We start from the raw sequence: 19,700 nt of genomic DNA, 5'->3' as shown, positions 1-19,700 counted from the left end.
CTAAATAACAGTAGCCTTGGGCCAGAGTGGGTCTACACCCACCCTGAAGGCTAGTGAGACGTGCTGGTGTGAGGTGCCTGAGGGCTAAAGTACGTGCAGAAAAGGAGTGTCTTCAGGATTAAGGGAAATAATTGCTATCAGCCCTTTTTTTTAATTATTTTTTTATTTTTTTGTTTTTTTGGAGACAGGGTTTCTCTGTATTGTTTTGGAGCCTGCTATCAGCCCTTTGTACATGATAATAGATGTCTCCTATCATTGCCTCCACCTTTGGATGGTTACTTAAGATGATGGATCAATAAACAGTGGCCTTCAGTATTAGCTGATTGCCCTCCTGTGATGATCAGATGCCTGTCTCTTTTTTTTTTTCCAGACAGGGTTTCTCTGTATTGTTTTGGAGGCTGTCCTGGAACTAGCTCTGTAGACCAGGCTGGCCTCAAACTCACAGAAATCCTCCTGCCTCTGCCTCCCAAGTGCTGGGATTAAAGGTGTGTGCCACCAACACCTAACTCTCTGTCTCATCTTTAACGCAGTTGGATAGATAGTTTTCCTGCTTCCACACTCCCCCACTCAGGGTCAGACCCGGGGTTGTTCAACTGGTTCCGATTGCAGCCCCGAAGACATCAGTCCTTGATAGTGTGTACAGCAGAACTAAATAGGAGATGGTGTCTGTATGAAATAAACTGCACAGCAGAAGCTCACACACTCCCATACTCAGCAGGCAAGGAACTGTAGTGATCAGTCCCCCATTTCAGCAGCCATGACAGGCCAACATGTGCTTGCATGACCTTGCTGCTCCTGTCCTGGTCACTAGGAGGTCAGATGCCCTTGTGGTAAAGAACCAATCAGAAGTTAGCTGGCAGGGCTGTGCTTTACAGCTCTGGGTGTGCTTTATGGACAAGTGCACAACAGTGATGTGCAGAGCATAGCAACCGCCGGAGAGCCTATGGGCCATAACAACCAGTTGACCGATAAACACAAGGCAGGTTGTCCAAAGTTGGAAGTGCACCAATCCTGAGACTGTTTCATACCCTTAGACACTCCCCTTACGCTGGCCTTTAAGATCCCTGCCTCGAGGTTGTTCGGGTCTTTCTCTAGCAATCCGCCATGGTGGATGGATGAAGGGCTCAAGTTAATGGGTTTAGCTTGTTAAATAACTTCAATAAAAGACTCTTTGCTTTTGCATAGAAATGGGCCTCTTGGTGATTATGGGGTTCAGAATTTGGGCACAACAGAACATGTCAAAATGTGGTTACTTCTGAGCCATAGGGGGGCAGATTTGTTTTGTTGACTCTTGCATATGCTTTCTCATTTCCCCTCTGGAGGTGATAAAGCGTGGAGACGGGCGTGCCAGCCTGCAGAGTGGAGGGCTCTGCTCTAGACTTAGCTGCTGCCTCTGCCTCACTGTGTGACCTTGGACCATTTCTTTACATTTGCAGTGTCCAGCTTCCTATCTGTAACGTGGAAATAATGATGTTTGCAACCTCACAGGCCTTGGGAGAACACAGTGACTGTGCTTGTGGGGAGCTCCTTGAGTGAAGCTGGCGTGGGCTGACATAGAGAGTGCCCCAATAGTCTTTGCCATTCTAATGTCACTGCCGTTTCCAAAGCTAGACTCCGCACTTGGCCAGTTAGCAACAGAAGGTTCCATGCATGCCCAACATAACACACACACACACACACACACACACACACACACACACACTTTCCATACATTCCCAACACACATGCATACATAATATTTCATACTCTTAGTCCCAAAATGGACTAAGAGTGAGATTTAGTGTTGCGTGTCTTTAGTACCAGCTACTTGGTAAGTTGAGGCAGGAGGATTGTTTGAGTCCAGGAGTTTGGGAACCAGTGGAGGGAACACAGATACAGTTGAGATTCTGTGCCAAAAGTGAGCAAAGTAGGAGGCTGGCAAGGCTCAGTGGGTATAGGCACTACCACCAAGACTGATGACCACACGCAGGAGAAGAGAACCCTCCCCTCAAGTTCTCCACCAAGACTGATGACCACACGCAGGAGAAGAGAACCATCCCCTCGAGTTCTCTTCTGAGCTCTACTTGCACACCACACACACACACACACACACACACAAATAAATAAATGGAACAAAAATTTTAAATAAACCAAACAACCCTCCCAGTGAGAAAAACGAAACAAAATAAAACCCTAGAAAATGATAAACACATACTTGAGAGATGGAAGACCATGGTGATCAAGGTCAGCCTGAGCTATATGAAATCCTATCTCAAACAAACACATAAAGTAAAGAAAACTCAGGAATTTAGGCTAAGACTGTTCTGCTGTCAGCACGACATTTTGAACCTGGTGTTCTGTAGATGGACCCTTAGAATCTATAACAAATTCAGATCACGAGACCACGGCAGGCAGCCTGGCTTACATTAGGCAAGATTTTGACCACAGCTAGAAGAATACACTGGGAAAAGATAGCATTTTTAGCATCTCATCCCCGCCCCGTATTGGAACATGCAGAAGGTGTCATAGAAGTATCCAAGAGTCAGAGGATGGGCTGAAGGGTTGTGACATGTTGTATTTTAAACTCAGCAAAACTCACAACAACTACAGTTACCTGCAGTGGCCTTGCACCAGATTGACCCTGCCAACAAAGGGTCACAAAGGGAGAAGAGGTTCTCAGAACCCACTTCTTACTGCGACAAATTCCCGGAGAGGAAGAACCACCATCTTTCGTGGTGTACCAACTGCTGATTCCACCGGACTTCTACAGATAGCTCCTAGCCCAGGATCACATAAACATCCTTTTGTGACTCAGTGGGGTCACAAAACAAACACATGAACTCGAGAAAGGTATGTTTAAGGAAGGGGGAAGTATGAAGGAGGTAGTAGAGAGATAAGATAGGAGAGAGGGTAAGAATGTCTTTGTCTCTCTTTCTCTCGGGCCCGTGGCGCCGACAAGATGGGCAAGTGTCGCGGTCTCCGTACTGCCTGGAAGCTCCGCAGTCACCAACGGGACCAGAAGTGGCATGATAAGCAGTACAAGAAAGCCCACCTGGGCACAGCCCTGAAGGCCAACCCCTTCAGAGGTGCCTCTCATGCGAAGAGAATTGTGCTGGAGAAAGTAGGGGTTGAAGCCAAACAGCCCAATTCTGCTATCCGGAAGTGTTTCAGGGTGCAGCTCATTAAGAATGGCAAGAAGATCACAGCTTTCGTGCCCAACGATGGCTGCTTGAACTTCATTGAGGAAAACGATGAAGTTCTGGTTGCTGGGTTTGGTCGAAAAGGTCATGCTGTAGGTGATATTCCTGGAGTCCGCTTTAAGGTTGTTAAAGTAGCCAATGTGTCCCTTTTGGCCCTGTACAAAGGCAAGAAGGAGAGACCAAGATCCTAAATTTTGACAGTGGATACACAGTAATAAATTTTCATATTCCGAAAAAAAAAGAATGTCTTTGTGCCTCGTTTACTGTGTGTGAAATTGTCCAAGAATAAATTTAATTATTTTTTTTTAAAGTTTAACTGCCTTAGAAGCAAAAATGAAATCTACCAGCAGAGGGCGCAAGGAGCATACGCCAAAATAGGCAGGGCCTGGGGCACCCCCGCCTACCCTGCACCCACCCCTCCTGCACCGGCCTTTTACTGGCTTCTAGTAAACTTTCTTGCAAACTTTCAGTTTGCCCAGGCTGGTCTGAAACTCCATATAGCCCAGGCTGGCTTTGAATCACAGCAATACTCCTGCCTCGGCCTCCTGAGTGCTAGAATTACAGGCATGAGCCGCTACATTCAGCTTGCCTATCTGTTCTTTTATGTTATGCTCTTTTACCATCAAAAGCTTTGGCTTAGAGTTAGAGGGACGATCCAACCGTCCGGCAGTTCAGCAGTTCATAACATTTATGGCTCCCCCACTCTACCAGAGGACCTGAGTTTGGTTCGCAGCGCCCAGGTCAGGTGGTTCACAGCTGTCTGCTCCAGGGGAATCTGATGGTTCTGGCTCTGTGGACACCTGTACTCACCTGCACATACCTACACACACATGCACAAAATTGACAACAATAGAAATAAACCTAAAAACAAATGTGGCTTAGCAATTATGTCCCCCCCCACCCCGTTTGCTAATGCCAACATCCCTTTTGGTTCTGAGGTGTATTTAGTCTCTTTAAACTGCTTTTCCTTTTCATTTGTCTTGACATTTGCTTTGAGAAGTGGGTATGCTGTGGGGGATGGGTGTTTTGTGTGACACGGGAGCCATGAACAAATGACAGGGACAGATTAAAGATTGTACCCAGATCTACATTGGTGAGCTAGTGAATTGGTGGGGGGCAAGGTTTGCTCTTTGCAGATGACCTGGGTTCAGTTCCCTGCACCACATAGCATCTCACAAGCATGTGTAACTCCAGTCCCAGGGATCTGATGCCCTCTTTTGACCTGCACTGGTACCAGGCATGCACAAGGTGCACACTTGCAGGCAAAATGCTCACATATAAAATTAAATAAATAAATCTTTTGCAAAACTTGCTGGAGTTTGATTTTGCTTTTCACGGTTAAACAATGACTTCTAAGTTCCATGTCCCTAGAAACCAGAAGGCCACAATGATCCCACATGCACTGTCCTCTCCACCTGCCCACTTGACAGCCTCTTCTTCATTGTCACATGTGAGAGGCAGATCCTGACCAGTCGGAAGGCCTTGCTAGCACGCAGTCTCCAGACCCCACCCCGCCATGAGGAGATGGTAGGGGAAGGGAGCCCCACGCCCACCACTGTGCATTTAAGTATAGTTTTAGCTGACAGGGTGACTTAGCATTTCATGCACACACAGGCTAGACTGGATGTTGTCACTTTGCCCTATGTGTGTGTCCCCTGAGAGGTGACTCAGATTTAAGACAGTTGTCCTGTGTGAATGGAAATGGAAATTCTCTCTGCTAAGCTCAACATTTACAAAGTCGCACTTGGCATACCACACCTCCATAAGCTGCCTAAGTGAGGCATAGATGCTTAAAACACAGTTGGTCACAGAATCGAACTTTACTGAGGCACTGTGAGGATGCCTGGGTGTTAGAGGCTTGGCCCCAGCTGTCTTTGGTCCCTGGTTTCATCCTGCGGAGAGTGCTGAGAAGTTTGGCAGGCAGGGCCTAGAAGAAGGTCTTTAGGTCACTGGTGGTATGACTTTGAAGGGGGTGGTGAGACCCGTCTCTTTTCTATGGAGTGGGTGACTTCACCTCAGAACCCAATGCTAACTAACCGGGGACTGGAACCAGGGAGAAGAGGAAGGAAAACCCACCCTATGCAAAATCTAGCAGAACGTCTAAATTCTAACAATGAGGAGAGTATCATATACCCATGAAGAAGAAACAAAAGCTGGTTAGGAGAATCAGACATGGGAGGAGTGTAAGGCAGGTCCCAGATGGCTGTGACTTTACTTCCACTGGAGACTATGACTGGCAGTGGAATGCTACCACGCCGGTAAAGTTCACCGTGTGGAGGCAACAGCAACCCAAGCACTTTGGACCTTGAGATAAAAGAAACAAAAACAAACAGCATGGCAGGGCTTCTGAGGAGACTTCAGGGCTCCAGCACCAGAGACAGGGCTCTGAGAAGAGGAATCAGGGCGGTCAGGGCGGGCGGGCGTAAATGCTGCTGGTCTCTTATTACAGCTGTCTCAGGGTGGGGGAGGTTTCACAGCTCAAGTCTGCAACCAGGCTCTGGGCAGGGGTGGGAGCAGGATGTGTGACCACCATACCCTCTAATGTGAACCCACTTTCCAGTACCAAAAAGTTAGAGCTAGAGACTCAGAGGCAGTACCTGGGGTGTCTGTGGGAGGGTGGGGTGCTGAGGCGAGGTGGCAGAGCAGCATCTGGTCTAGAGTCTAGCTGAACACTGTGGAGACCCTATGCCAACTCAACTTTTATAACTCAGACATCTGGAAATATGTCCAGACCTGTATATATATGATGTTTCCTACAAACATTTTGCCATTTTTCTTTTTCATACCATGAACAGACAGATGTGGTAACCTTGGTAATCTTGTTTGTCCCATTTTTCTTCCAAACCTATTTAATATTTACTTATTTAGTAATTCATTCTCTGGATATGCTCCCCCTCAGGAGCACAGGGTGACCCAGAACTCATGACCCTCCTGCCTCAAGGGTGCTGGGACCATGAGCCACCAAGACTAGTTCCACGATCTGTAACTCTAACTGCCCTGCAAATGGCACCACAGAGCAGAAGGGCCCAGTGCTTGACCAGGCATCTGCCCCGCAGGCTGTTTGACTGGCAGTCGCCTGGTGAGTTTCTGGAAGCAAGGAGACTTGATTGCCACTGGTCCTGTGCTCCCCACCGTGTGGTGTGGATTCCATCTCTGTGTTTCTCAGACTAGCGTGGTTCTGGTTTTATTACTGCTCTTTGTTTGTTTGTTTGTTTCTCTGGCTGGCTGGAATTCCAGCTATAGAACAGGCTGCTTTCAGACTCAGAGAAGCTTGCCGGCTCTTGCTTCCACAGTGCTGGGGTTGAAGGCATGCCCCACCATGCCCAGCTATTACTGGAGTTTGTAGGATAAAAGCCAACAATCTAGGTTCCGCCATCTGTCCCCAGTATGACAATTTAAGAATTTCACAATAGTGAAGGCTATTAACTGAGATTCAGGCTCAGATGGAGCACGGGGGGGGGGGGGGTTATGCGGTGGTCCTGTCCATCACTGACCCATTACTGTCTCTCTACCCATCTGGCCTGTGACTGGTCTGATAAAGTCAGCACAGTGTGCAGCCTCTTCCAGAGAGGCAAGTTCCTCCTCGGGCAGGACCCCAGCTTCAGTCTTTCCTTTCCCCCAGCATGAGAGTCCTGGGGAAATCTTACTTCTTTGAGGTTCACTGTCTCAGTGGTCTGACATCTGGAAGAAAGGGCGCAGCTGTCTCTTTTTAAAATACCTGTCCTCCCGACAGTTGGGTTGTATAGATTGACGTATTTCCCTGTTCACGAGTGTGCAGTGGGCCGTTCCAGGGTCCCTGGTGGGCAGGGGGCACCAGGTACAAGGGGCTTAGTTTGTGCCCCTCGGGATCCTAGCATGCCAGGGGTGCTTCGGTTCGGTGTCCCTTCTTTCTAGTCAGAATTAGGCCATGTCACTCTACAGGAAAAGTGTTCTTCTCTCCATGAACTTGGATGCTGTGCTTTGGGACCTGTGGATCAAGGTGGGCATCCGAGTCTGAAAAGCTGGATCTCTTTTTGTGTGCATCAAGGAAAACCTTCCCCTCTGCCTGAGCTGTCTGTCTGAGTGGCCTGCTTCTCTCCAGTTCATGTGTGTGATTCTCCTGGCTTTGCTTCCTTCCGGCATTCTGGGGCTCAGAGGAAGGTGGGTAGGTATCATGGCATACGGCTAGGCATGACATAAGGACAAGGGTGGGGTAAGAGCCCTTTCTGTCTAAGATTCTTCCTTACAAATATTTTCCAGAAATATTTTTACTGGCTAAATATTTGTGGTTAAAATTGGACTATGCCTATAAATTCTCACACAGGCCCTGATGAAGGAAATTAGATTATTGTGACTAAAACAAATGATTTGGTGGGAAAAGGATACTGAGGGATTAACTGTTGCAGCCACCATATTTCCTGGAATAAAAGGGGAACTAGAGGAGCATTTAAGAATTGTCATCTGACACACAAAACTATAGAGACATTGAAGTATGGTGAACTCGGCCATACGCAAAGATTCAGAAAGTATATACCATATAACCTATTGAGAAAGTCAATGGAGTTAATTAAAAAAAATGACCAGGAAGCTGAAGATAGAATGGGAACATGATGAGTGTGAGATGCAGAATAAGGCCTACCCAAGACATCCTAATCCCTAGAACCTGTGGCCGTGTTATCCTGCACGAAGACAGGCATAGGTAGATGTGATTAAGATTCTGAGATGCAGCGATCACGCTGGATGGCTACATGGGCTCAGTAGAGTTGCAAGGGCCCTTGAGATGACAGCAAAAGGGTCAACATCAGAAAAAAGAGCTGAGGTGGCAGAATCAAGGCTGGAGTGTATTTTCCATAATCTATTGCTTCAACAAAATACTCGATGCTGGAGAACGTATAAAGAAAAAAAGATGTATTTAACTCAAAGTCCCGGAGATTCAAGAACACAGCACCAGCATCGGATCAGCTCTGGTGAGCGCTTTTTGGCTGTTCTGTAACTGTGACACAGTAGACCAGAAGGCATGGTGCAGGGAGACGTCAAGTGTCAAGATGGCAAGACAGAGGGCTTGCGGGCAGGCTTGCTCAAGGCAGAACCTGCTCTGGTGGGAACCAGCAGGGCTCCTGGGGCAGTATCCGACTCTCTTCTGAGAGTCAAACTCCAACAACTGGGCCCGCCTTTTTGTTTTTGATTAATTAATTTTCCCCTCCCTCATGGGCCTACTTCTTAAAGGGTCTGTTTTTGAAGACTACAATATGGAGGACTAAGCTTCCAACACACGAGCTCGGGGGACATACTAACAGACGCCACGATAGCTGTAACTTCAGAAGACAGAAATCTTTCTAGTCTTTTTTTCCCTCACCAATTTCCTTCTTAATTTTTATTTTAATTATTTTTGGTTTTTTGTGACAGTACCACTTTTTAGCCCAGGCTGGCCTGTAATTCATGGCAACCTTCCTTCCTCAGTTTCCCAAGTATTGCATTACAGGCACGAACTGCCATGCCCAGCTTATTCTTTAAGAGATGGGAACTTGGCTGACTATGTATGCTGGGCCCCAGCTCCTAGGCTGCTGAGCCTCCTGCCACAGGCTTCTGAGTACTAGGATTACAGGCACATATTCCCATATCTAGTTGACTTTGGTTCTTTTAATCCCAAATGAGATGAAAAGCTGGCAACAATGAAGCATCCAGAACATTCCATGGATGACACAGGTGACAAACACTGCTCTCCGCCCCCCTCTGCAAGTTAAAACTTCAAAATATCCTAAGAAAATCTAAATTCTGTGTTGGTTTTTATGTTGAGAGACCTTGAATTTTCTAAGTTTTTTTTTCCCTAACGGTTCATGGCAGCAGCATGGTGTGTCACCTCCAGGAGCTGGATTGATGCGGGCACATGACTAACAAGACCACTGTGAATTCATGTTTCCTTAGTTCTTACTAATGTCCTCTTCCTGTCCCAAGAAAGGATTGTGGCACCACTGCCTGGTACTGAAATGGAATAAATTCTAAAAAATAAAACTATTAAAAATCCAGAACACAAGCCTATGAATATTTCATGTTCAAGCACAGCACAAGGGACTGCAAGGATTACTGACTGTCACCAGGCGCCACCAGAGGTGTGCAACAGAGTCTTCCCTGGGACCCTAAGAAGGAGCTGACTCTGCCATCTCCCTGGCTTCAGGCTTGTGGCCTGAAGAGGAAAAGAATAGAATTCTGTTGTTTGAAGCTTCCAAATCTGTGGTGTGTTTTAGAAGCCCCAGGTAGCTAAGGTGGGCGTGTGCTGGCCCACCCTTCCTGATGTCACCCTCCATCTTCTCTGAGGTCATGTTTGTCAGATTGCTCTGCTGTGAAGTTGTCGTCGCCCCCCCCATCCTACACTGTAGAACGAGGCCAAGGCCATGTTTAAGAAGCAAGGCTATTGTGTCAGATAGTTCTTTTAAAATGTTTTCATGTAAATGTCATTACCAACATAAAAGACCTGCACACAGAACTTCATTATGCCATCCTATTCTATTTATTTTTTGATAACAGGAATGGAACTAATGGACTCCCACATGCAAGCACTGTCCATGGAACTATCACCTCAGATCCCTTTATTAAATCCATTAGCTTTCCCCCATTTGATTTCTTTGAATAGTCTTGAATTATAAATGCAAGCAATGGTTTAACCTCTTCCTTTCCAATATTTACACATCACGTTTATTCTCAATGTATTATTGAGGGTTTCCTGGAGATCCCAAAAGAACAGCAGTGGCTCTTTCCCTCAGAGACAGCTGGGGTGGTCATGTTCAATGTTCTGACCTTTTCCATGAGAAGGAGCTGCTAAAACAGCCGGGCAGACCGAAGGTGGCATTCACCCAGCTGCCTATCACCAAAATAACAGGCAGAGAGGCATCCAAGTGCTCCGGGAGCAGTGCTGCCTGCAAATTCATGGTCCATATTCTCTTTATCATTAACCAAACTCAGAAAGTCCCACAAACACCTGGATCTGTGCCCAAGAAGACTCATGCCACACACCAATGCTCAGCAAGCGGGAGGACATCCCCGAAGACCAGGAAACAGCTGTAGAAGTTCACTGTCGGGGACTGTGCAGCAGGACATTGACAAATATGAGGAATAAACTGCAAGGAGTGGGAGGGGACATCTTAGTGCCCAGTCTGGGCTTCTGGCCTGGAGACCCCCATTTCCTCTGAGAAGCTGCTTCTCTGCTCCACACATGCAGTCCTGGTCGGGGAACCCCAGTCATGGACACCATCCTACACTTGGTACAGAGCTTGGGGTATAGCCGAGGTATACCCAATTCCCTGGACCTGGTAATTGTTCTAAAAGCAGGCAAGAAATCGAAGGAGGGCCAATTCCCCCCCTCTCTCATTCTGTGCAAATGGAGTCAGAAGAGAAGGGAGAAGGGTCTTAGCAGCTGACCTACAGGGTGGGGAGGATGAGACTGGAGACAGCCTTTACCTGCACAGGGACCAAGGGGAGAATCACAGGTGGTGGGAAAGGGCAGGGAAGAAACACTAATGGTCTTGTTTGTTTGTTTATGTGGTGGTTTGAATAAGAATTCCCCCCATATTCTTGAAAGCTTAGGTATAGGGGAATGGCACTATTTGGAGGTGGGGCCTTATTTGAGGAAGTATGTTACTTGGGGGTGAGCTTTGAGGTTTCAAAAGCCCAAGCCAGGCCCAGTCTGTCTGTCTGTCTGTCTGTCTGTCTGTCTGTCTGTCTGTCTGTCTGTCTCTCTGTCCCTGCTGTCCGTGGATTTGGATGTAGAACTCTCAGCTACTTTTCTAGCACCAGTGTCTTCCTGTGTGTCACTATGTTCCCCACCATGACAATTAAGCCAGCCCCCAATTAAATGCTTTCCTTTATAAGTGTTGCTGTGGTCATGTGACCTCTTCACAACAACAGAACACGGTCTAAGATGGTTTGTTTGTTCTTTTAATGGTCCTGGAGCCCAGGACCTCACACAAACTAACCAAGTATTCTCCCAGCCACAGTGATCTTGTTTTAAACCCTTGGATTCTCCATGACTGTAGCTCAGTGGTAGGGCTTTTGCTCAATATGTGTGAGGAAGGGGGTGGGTTGTATCCCCAATGTTAGAACCAAGCCCCAAATCTTGACTCCAGACCTCCTGGTTACCTGAATGGTATGGTTTGGTAATGCAGTGTCTCTTGCTGGCTTTTATGTTGAAGCCTTGGTCTCCACCTGGTGACTCTCATTTTGGAAGGCTCTGGAAACTAGGCTAGCTGAAGAAAGTGAGCCACATAGGCATGTCCTTGAAGTGCGTTTTGTCTCTTTGCTTCCTGGCTGTCACAAGGTAAGAAACGTGGTTCCTGTACATTCTTCCTATTCAATGCTTGGACATGGATGGAACCCTTTGAGGCTATGAGCCAAAGCATATTGTTCCTTCCTTAGGTTGCTTTTGGGATATTTTGTCACAGCAGCTTGAAAACTAACAGTGAGCTGAAACATTTGTTATTCAGGATCACTTGCCACAGAAGGGACTTTAGCCCCTCACAGGAATTCTTTAGCTTAGACCTAATGCCTGTGAAGCAATGCTGGACTGGGAGTGGATGGTGAGGGAGATGCATCTTGAGATTACAGATGGGGAGAGTGAGGTTCTGGGTGGCAAGCCTGTATTTTCCCCGGGTTGCAGGTGCCCCTTGAGCCTGCACATTCCTGCCACAGTGTCTCCTGTCTCTTTTGGCTGATGACCATCCAAGACCAGCAAACACTTCTGTGGCTTGCTTTTCTCTCCTGGTAGATGCTATATTCTTTAACAGAACAACCGCCGGGAGGAAAAAAAATGTGAAGTCCAAATCCATAACAAAGTGTGTGTTAAGCTGACCACAAGCTACACATCAAAGATCTTGAACATCCACGACTGCCAGATTCGTCCCTGGGCTGGCCACAGGGGAAGCATGATCGGACCCTTGGCTGGCCATAGTGGAATCACGTCCCAGGACTAAGTTTTTCCAAGCCTCAAATGTCTGAACCTGCCCCTGGGCAGCGACAGAGATTGGAAGGTCTCTCGCTGACCCGTGCGCTTTCCATTCGCTTCCAGCACTTCTGCAAACTTCTCTATCCTGAAGTTTGTGCGCCAGCCTTTGGAGACGCACGGACCTCGGGGTTGCAGGGGCAAGGGGTTCGTCCAAGGTCACAGAGACTGCGACTCACCCAGCCAGCGCTGGGCGGGCTTGGGGAGGCGGCGGAGGGCGGGGACTGGAATCGGCCAGGCCTGTGGGTCCCGGTGTCTGAGCCCCGGCAGCACGAAGGCCACATGGAGCTCCCGGAGGAATCTGCTCCCGGGCCGGGAGGCTCCGACGCTGTGTCCGAGCGCCATGGGCTGCGCTTGCTGCTGTCCGGCTTCCAACAGGAGCTGCGGGCGCTCCTGGTCCTGGCGGGTCCTGCGGTGAGTCAGGTGGCCTCGGCTGCGAGCGGTCCCCTAGGATTGGGGGCCCAGTTACCTAAGTTGCTGACTTGGTAGGGTTAGGAACTGGGAGAACCGGCGGCAAGCAACAGTTGCGTCCCTGTGGAGAGCATGGTGCGCCTCCGCGTGCGCCCCAGAGCCAGAGGTTCCTGAAAGTAGAAATGCTCAGATTTCGTTTCTTTGCAAACAGGCGATGAAGCCTGCGGGGTCGGGCATCTATAGAATCAACCCGGGCAGGGGCTTGGAGAAGGAAGGTGAACTGTCACCTTGGAGTTAGGTTTTCGAAACTATTTAGAATCTAGAACCAATGTCTGATGCAGAGGCATCCTGTGCCAGCACTTCTCCCACCAAGTTCTGTGCTCAAAACATGAGATTTTAGTGCAGTCCTCTCTGAGGTGGAGTGCTCTAATCAGTTGGTTTTACTCGTTAGGCTGGGCTTCCTTTATCGCTGTCTCGTAGAAGCAATGTGGCTTTAAAGACCACAGAACAGCATCACATGTGCTCTTATTCCTGATATCTGCCATTTTAGGGGTTTTCAGTACTCAAGGGCTAGAAAGACACTTCTTTGTGAAAACAAAAATGCCACTGTGTGTCTGAGTGAATACACTATTGGCCAAGCTTGGAGCTCCTGAGTGCAGGCATGTGTGATCTCTTGGAATGGCCATCCTGCTCTTGGATATGGAGGCACACATGGTAGGGTGAGGAGCAACAAGAACAAAGCCATTAGCTGCAGGTCCACCAGGGGCAGGGCAGGTCCACCAGGGGCAGAGCAGGTCCACCAGGGGCAGAGCAGGTCCACCAGGGGCAGGGCAGGTCCACCAGGGGCAGAGCAGGTCCACCAGGGGCAGGGGAGCTCACAGCCCTCTGTGGACCTGGAGCTCAGGTCCCTGCTTGGATCTTCCCAGGTGTGTTAGGGAACAGCTTGTGAACAGTTCTGCTCTCTCCTCTCCAGAGAGTGAAGAGTGGCTAGCTTTGCCTCAACTTAGTCTCACCTAGCTGCCGTCAGGAAGGCTTTCTAAGAGCCAAGTGGGGAGACTGAGGCAGAAGGGTCATCACCCACAAGTTCAAGGCTATCCTGGGCTACAGAATGAGCTCCTGCTTCAGAAATCCAAAAAGGAAAAATAGCAGCAGCGTCTGGAACTCCCGCCTTCTTCTAGTGACCAGATGGAACATTTTCTGATAGAGAGGAACTGACTCCTTTTCCTGCATGGGAACATGCATGAATACATGAATGCCTTGGTTTCTTACCAATACAGTGCGTATTCATTGTAGTGGGGTAAAAGAAAGAAAGAGAAAGGAAGGAAGGAAGGAAGGAAGGAAGGGAGAGAGGGAGGGAGAAGAGAATTAAAAGGACACTGAGACCAACAGAAGGGAAATCTCAGTTTGTAGGAGCAGCCAGGTGACCTGATGACTGACTGCTTTGCAAAAGCGTCATCAAGATCTCTCTCACCACAACTGGCTAGTTTATATTCTGAATCTGCATGTTTGCCTGACTTTGTTATTTCTCAATTAAACCTCAAAGTGAAACAACTTCTTAGTCAGCTGTTACTGATACGAAGTGATTCTGTTACTGTTGTGTAAATTAGCCAGAGACTTGTCATTAAGGCAGTTGTGGTGGTCTACTTGTGGGAGTATTGATTCCCTTTTTGCTTTTAACAGTAAATTCTCCTGTGGGTTAATTAATTTATCTTGTACAGTGACAGTGGAGTGTCATGCAGACTGGAAACTTGGCTGAAGCAGGTGGGACCTCTTCTCAGATAGTGGCAAATCACCTGGTGACTTGGCCCGGTTCTGAATCGAGTGTGAAGACCCTGCGGTCTGTGCTGGTATCCGTTCACCCAGCAGCATTCTCATGGGACAGCTCGCCTGCCTCCATGCCCTAGACTTGTTTTGGCTTTCCTTGCCTTTTCCATGGGTTTGTTTTGATGGTAGTGTAATAGGAAGCATCTGGGATGAGGCTTTAACTAGTTTCTGCCTCTGGTCAGTGTGTGGATAGCAGCTTTGGATAACTCCCCTCAAATATTGCTCTAGTACTTTCTGGTGGAGCGCCAGTCCTGGAGACACACATTTGAGACGTCTGTAGGCCCTTTCCAGGCCTTTGATCCTGAGCCCTTAAGCAATGCTTCCTTGGTAGGTATGCGTGTTTGGGGGTGCAATGCTACAAATGTGCTGCCTGGGTTTGCTGATAGGATCTCCAGTCGCAAGCATTACAATGGTGAGTAGTCAGAGACTGACTACATTGCCAAGAAAGTCCTGCATCATCCTGGATATGGAAAAGAGGACCAAAGAGAGAGTGGAGATGGGAAAGTAAGTGACAGGGCACTGCTTGGAGAGGGCGTCCGCAGTGTGCACTGGGTGACCTGGCTTCTCTGGCAGTGGGAAGGGTAGAGTCGCTGTCTTTACTTTGAGGCTGACTAAGCCAAGACTGCTTACATGACAAACATGTTGCTACTGCACTGTCACTTTTGAACAGTAGGTATGTTTGTGGAAGGTCTACTTTTCTTTACAAACACAAGTGCTGAACACTGTTCCTTCTCACCTCAAGTTAAACAGATGGAACCAGGAAGCCTTGGTGGTCAGTGATGCCAGAAGGCAAGACTAACACTCAAGTAGTATAAACACAGCTTGAACATCGCCAGAGGCAGTAGGGAATGTGCGTGTTACGGCATGTCGGCATGCTGCCTTGGACATAGGTGTACTGTTTTCCCTAACCGAAAACATTTTAAATAGAGCTGCCTGGAAAGGTTGTGTAAATGCCCTTAATAGCATAGTGTACATACTTAGGCAAAGTTCAGGTGTTTATCTCTAGTAAGTTTGGTATTTATATGATTGTCCTCCTGCCTTTATGAATCAACCTATGGACCAGAGTATCAATGAACTGAACTGCTACAGAAATGGTGGGGAACTTGGTGTAAGATGCTGACAACAAATCTTCTAACAAAAATAGTGGCCGGGCGGTGGTGGTGCTCGCCTTTAATCCCAGCACTCGGGAGGCAGAGGCAGGCGGATCTCTGTGAGTTCGAGGCTGGGCTGGACCGACAGCCTCCAAAACAATACAGAGAAACCCTGTCTCATAAAAACCAAACAAAAAAATAGTGAAGTGTTTATTTCTCGTGCCTCACCTGTATTAAAGGGGTTGGAGAACAAATAAACAAACGAACAAAACAGATTTCTGTCCCAATCAGCACAGTCTCTTGGGATTGTTTGTGGAGGCCTTCTTGCTCCTCCACCTCCGTGCCCAGCTGCTGGGCATCCCATTTCCCGAGGGCCATGCTTACTGTCTGCAGCCTGTCCTCCCAGGCTCCACTGTAAATAGGAAGGGTGTCTGAGCTAACCTTCTCTGAGCATCTGCCCTCTTTCCTTCTCTCTACATTTACTTATTGACTTACGGTGTGTGTGGGGGGTGCAGGGATGCCATAGCACACTGATGGAGGCCAGAGGACAATGTGCAGGAGTTGGTTCTCTCCTTCTACCACGTGGGTCTCAGGCATTGAACTGCGGTGGTTTGGCTGAGTCATCTCACAGGCAGGTAGGATTTTTCACTTTCTCCCAACATGCTCACCGTGGAGCCACTGCAGTCTTTACATAGTGTATGGAACAAAACAGTAAGCACTGTGCCTAAGCCCTGGACTCAGTTCTGCGCTCTGGCCCCGGCTTAGCCGTCATGCCTTACCTTATTTCCACCTTCTCACCCAGCCTACTTCATTCAGAGGCCCAGCCTCAGCCTTCTTGCTTCAGGCTCACCGCCCTTCTCTGCCCAGAAGTTCTTCATGAAGCTTTGAGTTCAACTCAACGTCTCTTGGAATCTTCTCCACCTTCTGCATCTCAGCCCAGCTTCTGGGCTCTGGCACAAGCGTTCTATTTCAACAGAGGAAGCATTAGGGTCATGGAGTCATCTGTCATCACACACTGGTCCAGAGGAAGCACTGTTCTAGAGTCATGGAGACATCTGTTATCACACACTGGGCCAGAGGAAGCACTGTTCTAGGGTCATGGAGACATGGCTGTTATCACACTCTGGTATGACTGGTTGTTATTTCAGTCCTGGTTCTGCCATGTGTCTCTGGAGACATCATCATTCGAGAGGACAACCTGCTGGTTCCATAAGATGATCGCTCCTGCATTTAGGGAGGGGCACTCCAGTGCCCTTTAGGGGGTAATTACTGTCACATGAGAGGTAACCCCCACATGAGTGATTTGTCTGTGGGGCTCTGTTGTTCTTGGGATCCAAGATGATTGAAGGATTAGAACATGACTGGAGATCTCCAGATGCCTTGGGAGCTGGAGCACGGTATTATGGAAGTTGATAGTAAGATGCCTTAGTTGTCCTTATCTTTGTGCCTTCATTTTTCAAGGGGATAAGGTAGGTTAGGTATGACTGGTTCTTAGCCAGAACTCTGTAAGTGATTAACATGCCTATGTGTAGAGCAGGCAGGAATCTAGTTCCAAGCAAAGGACACAGACTGAGATGAAGGCCAAGCTGCCACCCTACTTTAAGTTACTTAAGGTCCCCTGTGGGGAGGTTGGTGCACTTTAGCTTTCCATGGAGAAGTGCTCAGCTGTGTTATTATACTGTCCACATCTTTTCTATCTGTGTTATGGCCTCCAAGATTGAGTGGCAGAGAGAACTCAGACTGGGGACCACTCTGTACTTCAAAGATACTGCTGTGGTCTGAGTTGAGTCAGGTGACTCTGGGGTGAATTTCCTCACGTGTACGAGGACAAATGTCCCAGATGATGGCTGTACTGACCGATTGTTTCTAAGAGTGGACTTGCAGGCCACTGTGGGAGGGGATGAGTAAGGCCCTTCTACAGCTCCTGCACAGTCAAATGAGCAGGCTGTTTCTTGCTCTCCCTCTAAGCACCAGGCCCCAGGCACACCCCACCCCCTTCTCCTATCTTGAGTTGCAAGGCTACCAGATTCTGTATTGTGGCCTGCTGAAAAACAGAGCACTATCCCTAGACAAGAAGGAAGGAAAGACATACACACTCCCCTACAGAGCTGCACCCTGCCCCTAGTCTGGTAATTTCCGGGAGATGTTTGGTTCTGTCTGAGCTATGCCTACTTCAGTTCACGCAACAGTCATTGAGCTATAGGGGAGAACCAGTCCTTGTCTAGAAGCAACACACTTTCCAGCAACATAGCTCCAAAAGGTCTTGGGTATCCTCAAAGCATGCTCGTTGGACATATGTATCTTTGGATGGCACAGAGGTAGAGAAAATTAGAAATGCAGATTCCTCAGCCCCACAACCCTCTGAATCAATATGTTGAGACAAGCCAGGGAACATTTTGAATATCTCCAGGTGACTTACATCTGAGGCCAAGTGCTCATTCAAAAACTTGCAACCAAGAGCTGGAAAATCAACAAACTGCTGCTCCAGGGTGCTGCTCCTGCAGGTACTGGCTAAATTCAGCACCACCCTGGGTAGTGAGCAAAATTATTGGCATGCTCCCAGCAAAACTGCAGTAAGATCATGAGGAGACCGGGAAAGTGGCTGGGCTTTGAAAGTGCATCCAACGTGGATTACCTGAGCTTAGCTCAAATTCCTGGGCTTTTGTGTCAGAGTCGCAGCATTGTGGAGAAATTCACAGAAGTCACTGGAATGCAGGACTGCAAGGCTTAGCGGTTGAGGATGTATTTGCCCTCATAGCTGAGCCATCATAGAGAATTAGAGGTACCCAATAAAGCAGAGCTTTGCATGTTAAGTCCCAGATTCCTCTGCTGTCTAGTTGGGTGATCTCATTTGTGCCTTAGCCCTTGTGTTAAGTACACCAAGACCAAGGCGGTTCATAGAATAAAGGGCTCATTGTAGCTTATGGTTCCAGAGGGCAGGAGTCCATAATGGTTAGTCTGGGGTCCCCAAGTCTTCCACATTCCTTTAGGAAACATGGTCAGGGTCTTTACAGCCACAGTACACTCCTTGGCACCAACTTCTGTGTTAGTTCCTTTCCTGCTGTTGTGATAAACACCATGGCCATAGAAAACACTAACGGGGGAAAAGGTTTGTTTCCACATTGCAGTCGTTCGTTGGTTCTCAAGCAGGAACCACTGAGGGATGTTGCTCACTGGCTCGCTCTCATGAATTGGCCAACCTGCTTTCTTGTAGCATCCAGGACCACCAGCCCAGGGTTGGCACTGCCCACAGTGAGCTGGGCCGTCCCACATCAATCATCAACCAAGAAAATGCCCCACAGGCCCATCTGGTGGGGGGGGGTCTCAATAGCGTCAATTGCTCTTCCCAAGTCAGTCTACCTTGCGTCAAATCGACCTAAAACTGGCCAGCACACACATTGCATGCTGTATTGAAATCGTGTGTTTGTTCACTTGGGCCAACAGCATCCATGTTTCTTCCCCTGGGGAACTGGATGGGCAGCTCCATGCTTCCCTTTGCTCTGTGGTGGCGGGTGCTCACCCTGACCCCTGCTCTCTCTTTCCAGTTCCTGGCCCAGCTGATGATGTTCCTGATCAGCTTCATAAGCTCAGTGTTCTGCGGCCATCTGGGCAAGCTGGAGCTGGACGCAGTTACGCTGGCAATCGCGGTAGGTGTAAGATTTCAGCAAAGGCTCACAGAGCTGTCTGCTGTGTGTCTCCTGCTGCTGTGACAAATGACCATAGCCCAGCCGCTTAATAATGCTGTATGTTTCCTTACAGTGCTGGAGGTCAGGCGTCTGAAACAGGTGTCACTGGGCTAGAGTCAGGGTGCCAGCGGGGCTGCAACCTTAGGAATTATCCTTTTTAGGGCCATCTTGCAGGTCTAGTGAGTTAGATGAAGCCATCTTTGGAAGGCATTATCCCAGTTACCGTATACTCTGGTATATGATCCCTGGAGCTCAAAGTTTGAATGTGAGAAAAGGGAATGTGACATAGGTGCCTTGAAGTTTGCCGAACTCAGGAGGTGCTGTTTTACCTATGCACCAGCATTTCCAATACAAATGAAAGTCCTAATCCAGAAATGGAATGGGAGGGTAGGATTTAGATCCAAACCAGCCTCCAAATCTGAAATTGGGAGGAGCCCCAAATTCTCTTTTCAGTGTATGCAGTCTCTAACGACAAGGTGATATGCCACCTGTCTCTGCTAGAAATTGGTAACTGGCTGTGTAAGATCAAGAGTTCCAT

At 48.2% G+C, this 19,700-nt stretch overlaps 2 protein-coding genes across 3 annotated transcripts in view; both read left to right on the top strand.

Moving 5' to 3' along the window:
- LOC121141355 (multidrug and toxin extrusion protein 1) overlaps positions 1-19,700 on the top strand; it is a 59,503-nt gene that overhangs the window by 4,929 nt on the left and 34,874 nt on the right. The window contains exons 1-2 of one of the 2 annotated variants that reach the window (XM_040748805.1): positions 12,374-12,564; positions 19,022-19,123. In XM_040748805.1, coding sequence (XP_040604739.1) covers positions 12,433-12,564; positions 19,022-19,123 — 234 coding nt within the window. In that variant the 5' untranslated portion in view covers positions 12,374-12,432. Of the gene's footprint in view, positions 1-12,373; positions 12,565-19,021; positions 19,124-19,700 lie in introns of those variants that run through there. The other variant, XM_040748806.1, reaches the window with a different exon arrangement.
- Positions 2,908-3,420, top strand: LOC121141356 (40S ribosomal protein S23-like). The gene has a single exon (XM_040748807.1). The coding sequence runs from the start codon at positions 2,939-2,941 to the stop codon at positions 3,368-3,370; it is 432 nt and encodes a 143-aa protein (XP_040604741.1). The 5' UTR covers positions 2,908-2,938; the 3' UTR covers positions 3,371-3,420.

The sequence above is a fragment of the Mesocricetus auratus genome, unplaced genomic scaffold (genome assembly GCF_017639785.1).
Source record: "Mesocricetus auratus isolate SY011 unplaced genomic scaffold, BCM_Maur_2.0 Super-Scaffold_100007, whole genome shotgun sequence".
Taxonomy (NCBI): domain Eukaryota; kingdom Metazoa; phylum Chordata; class Mammalia; order Rodentia; family Cricetidae; genus Mesocricetus; species Mesocricetus auratus.
The sequence above is the reverse complement of the archived record's forward strand: the minus strand, read 5'-3'. Positions and strand labels throughout refer to the sequence as shown.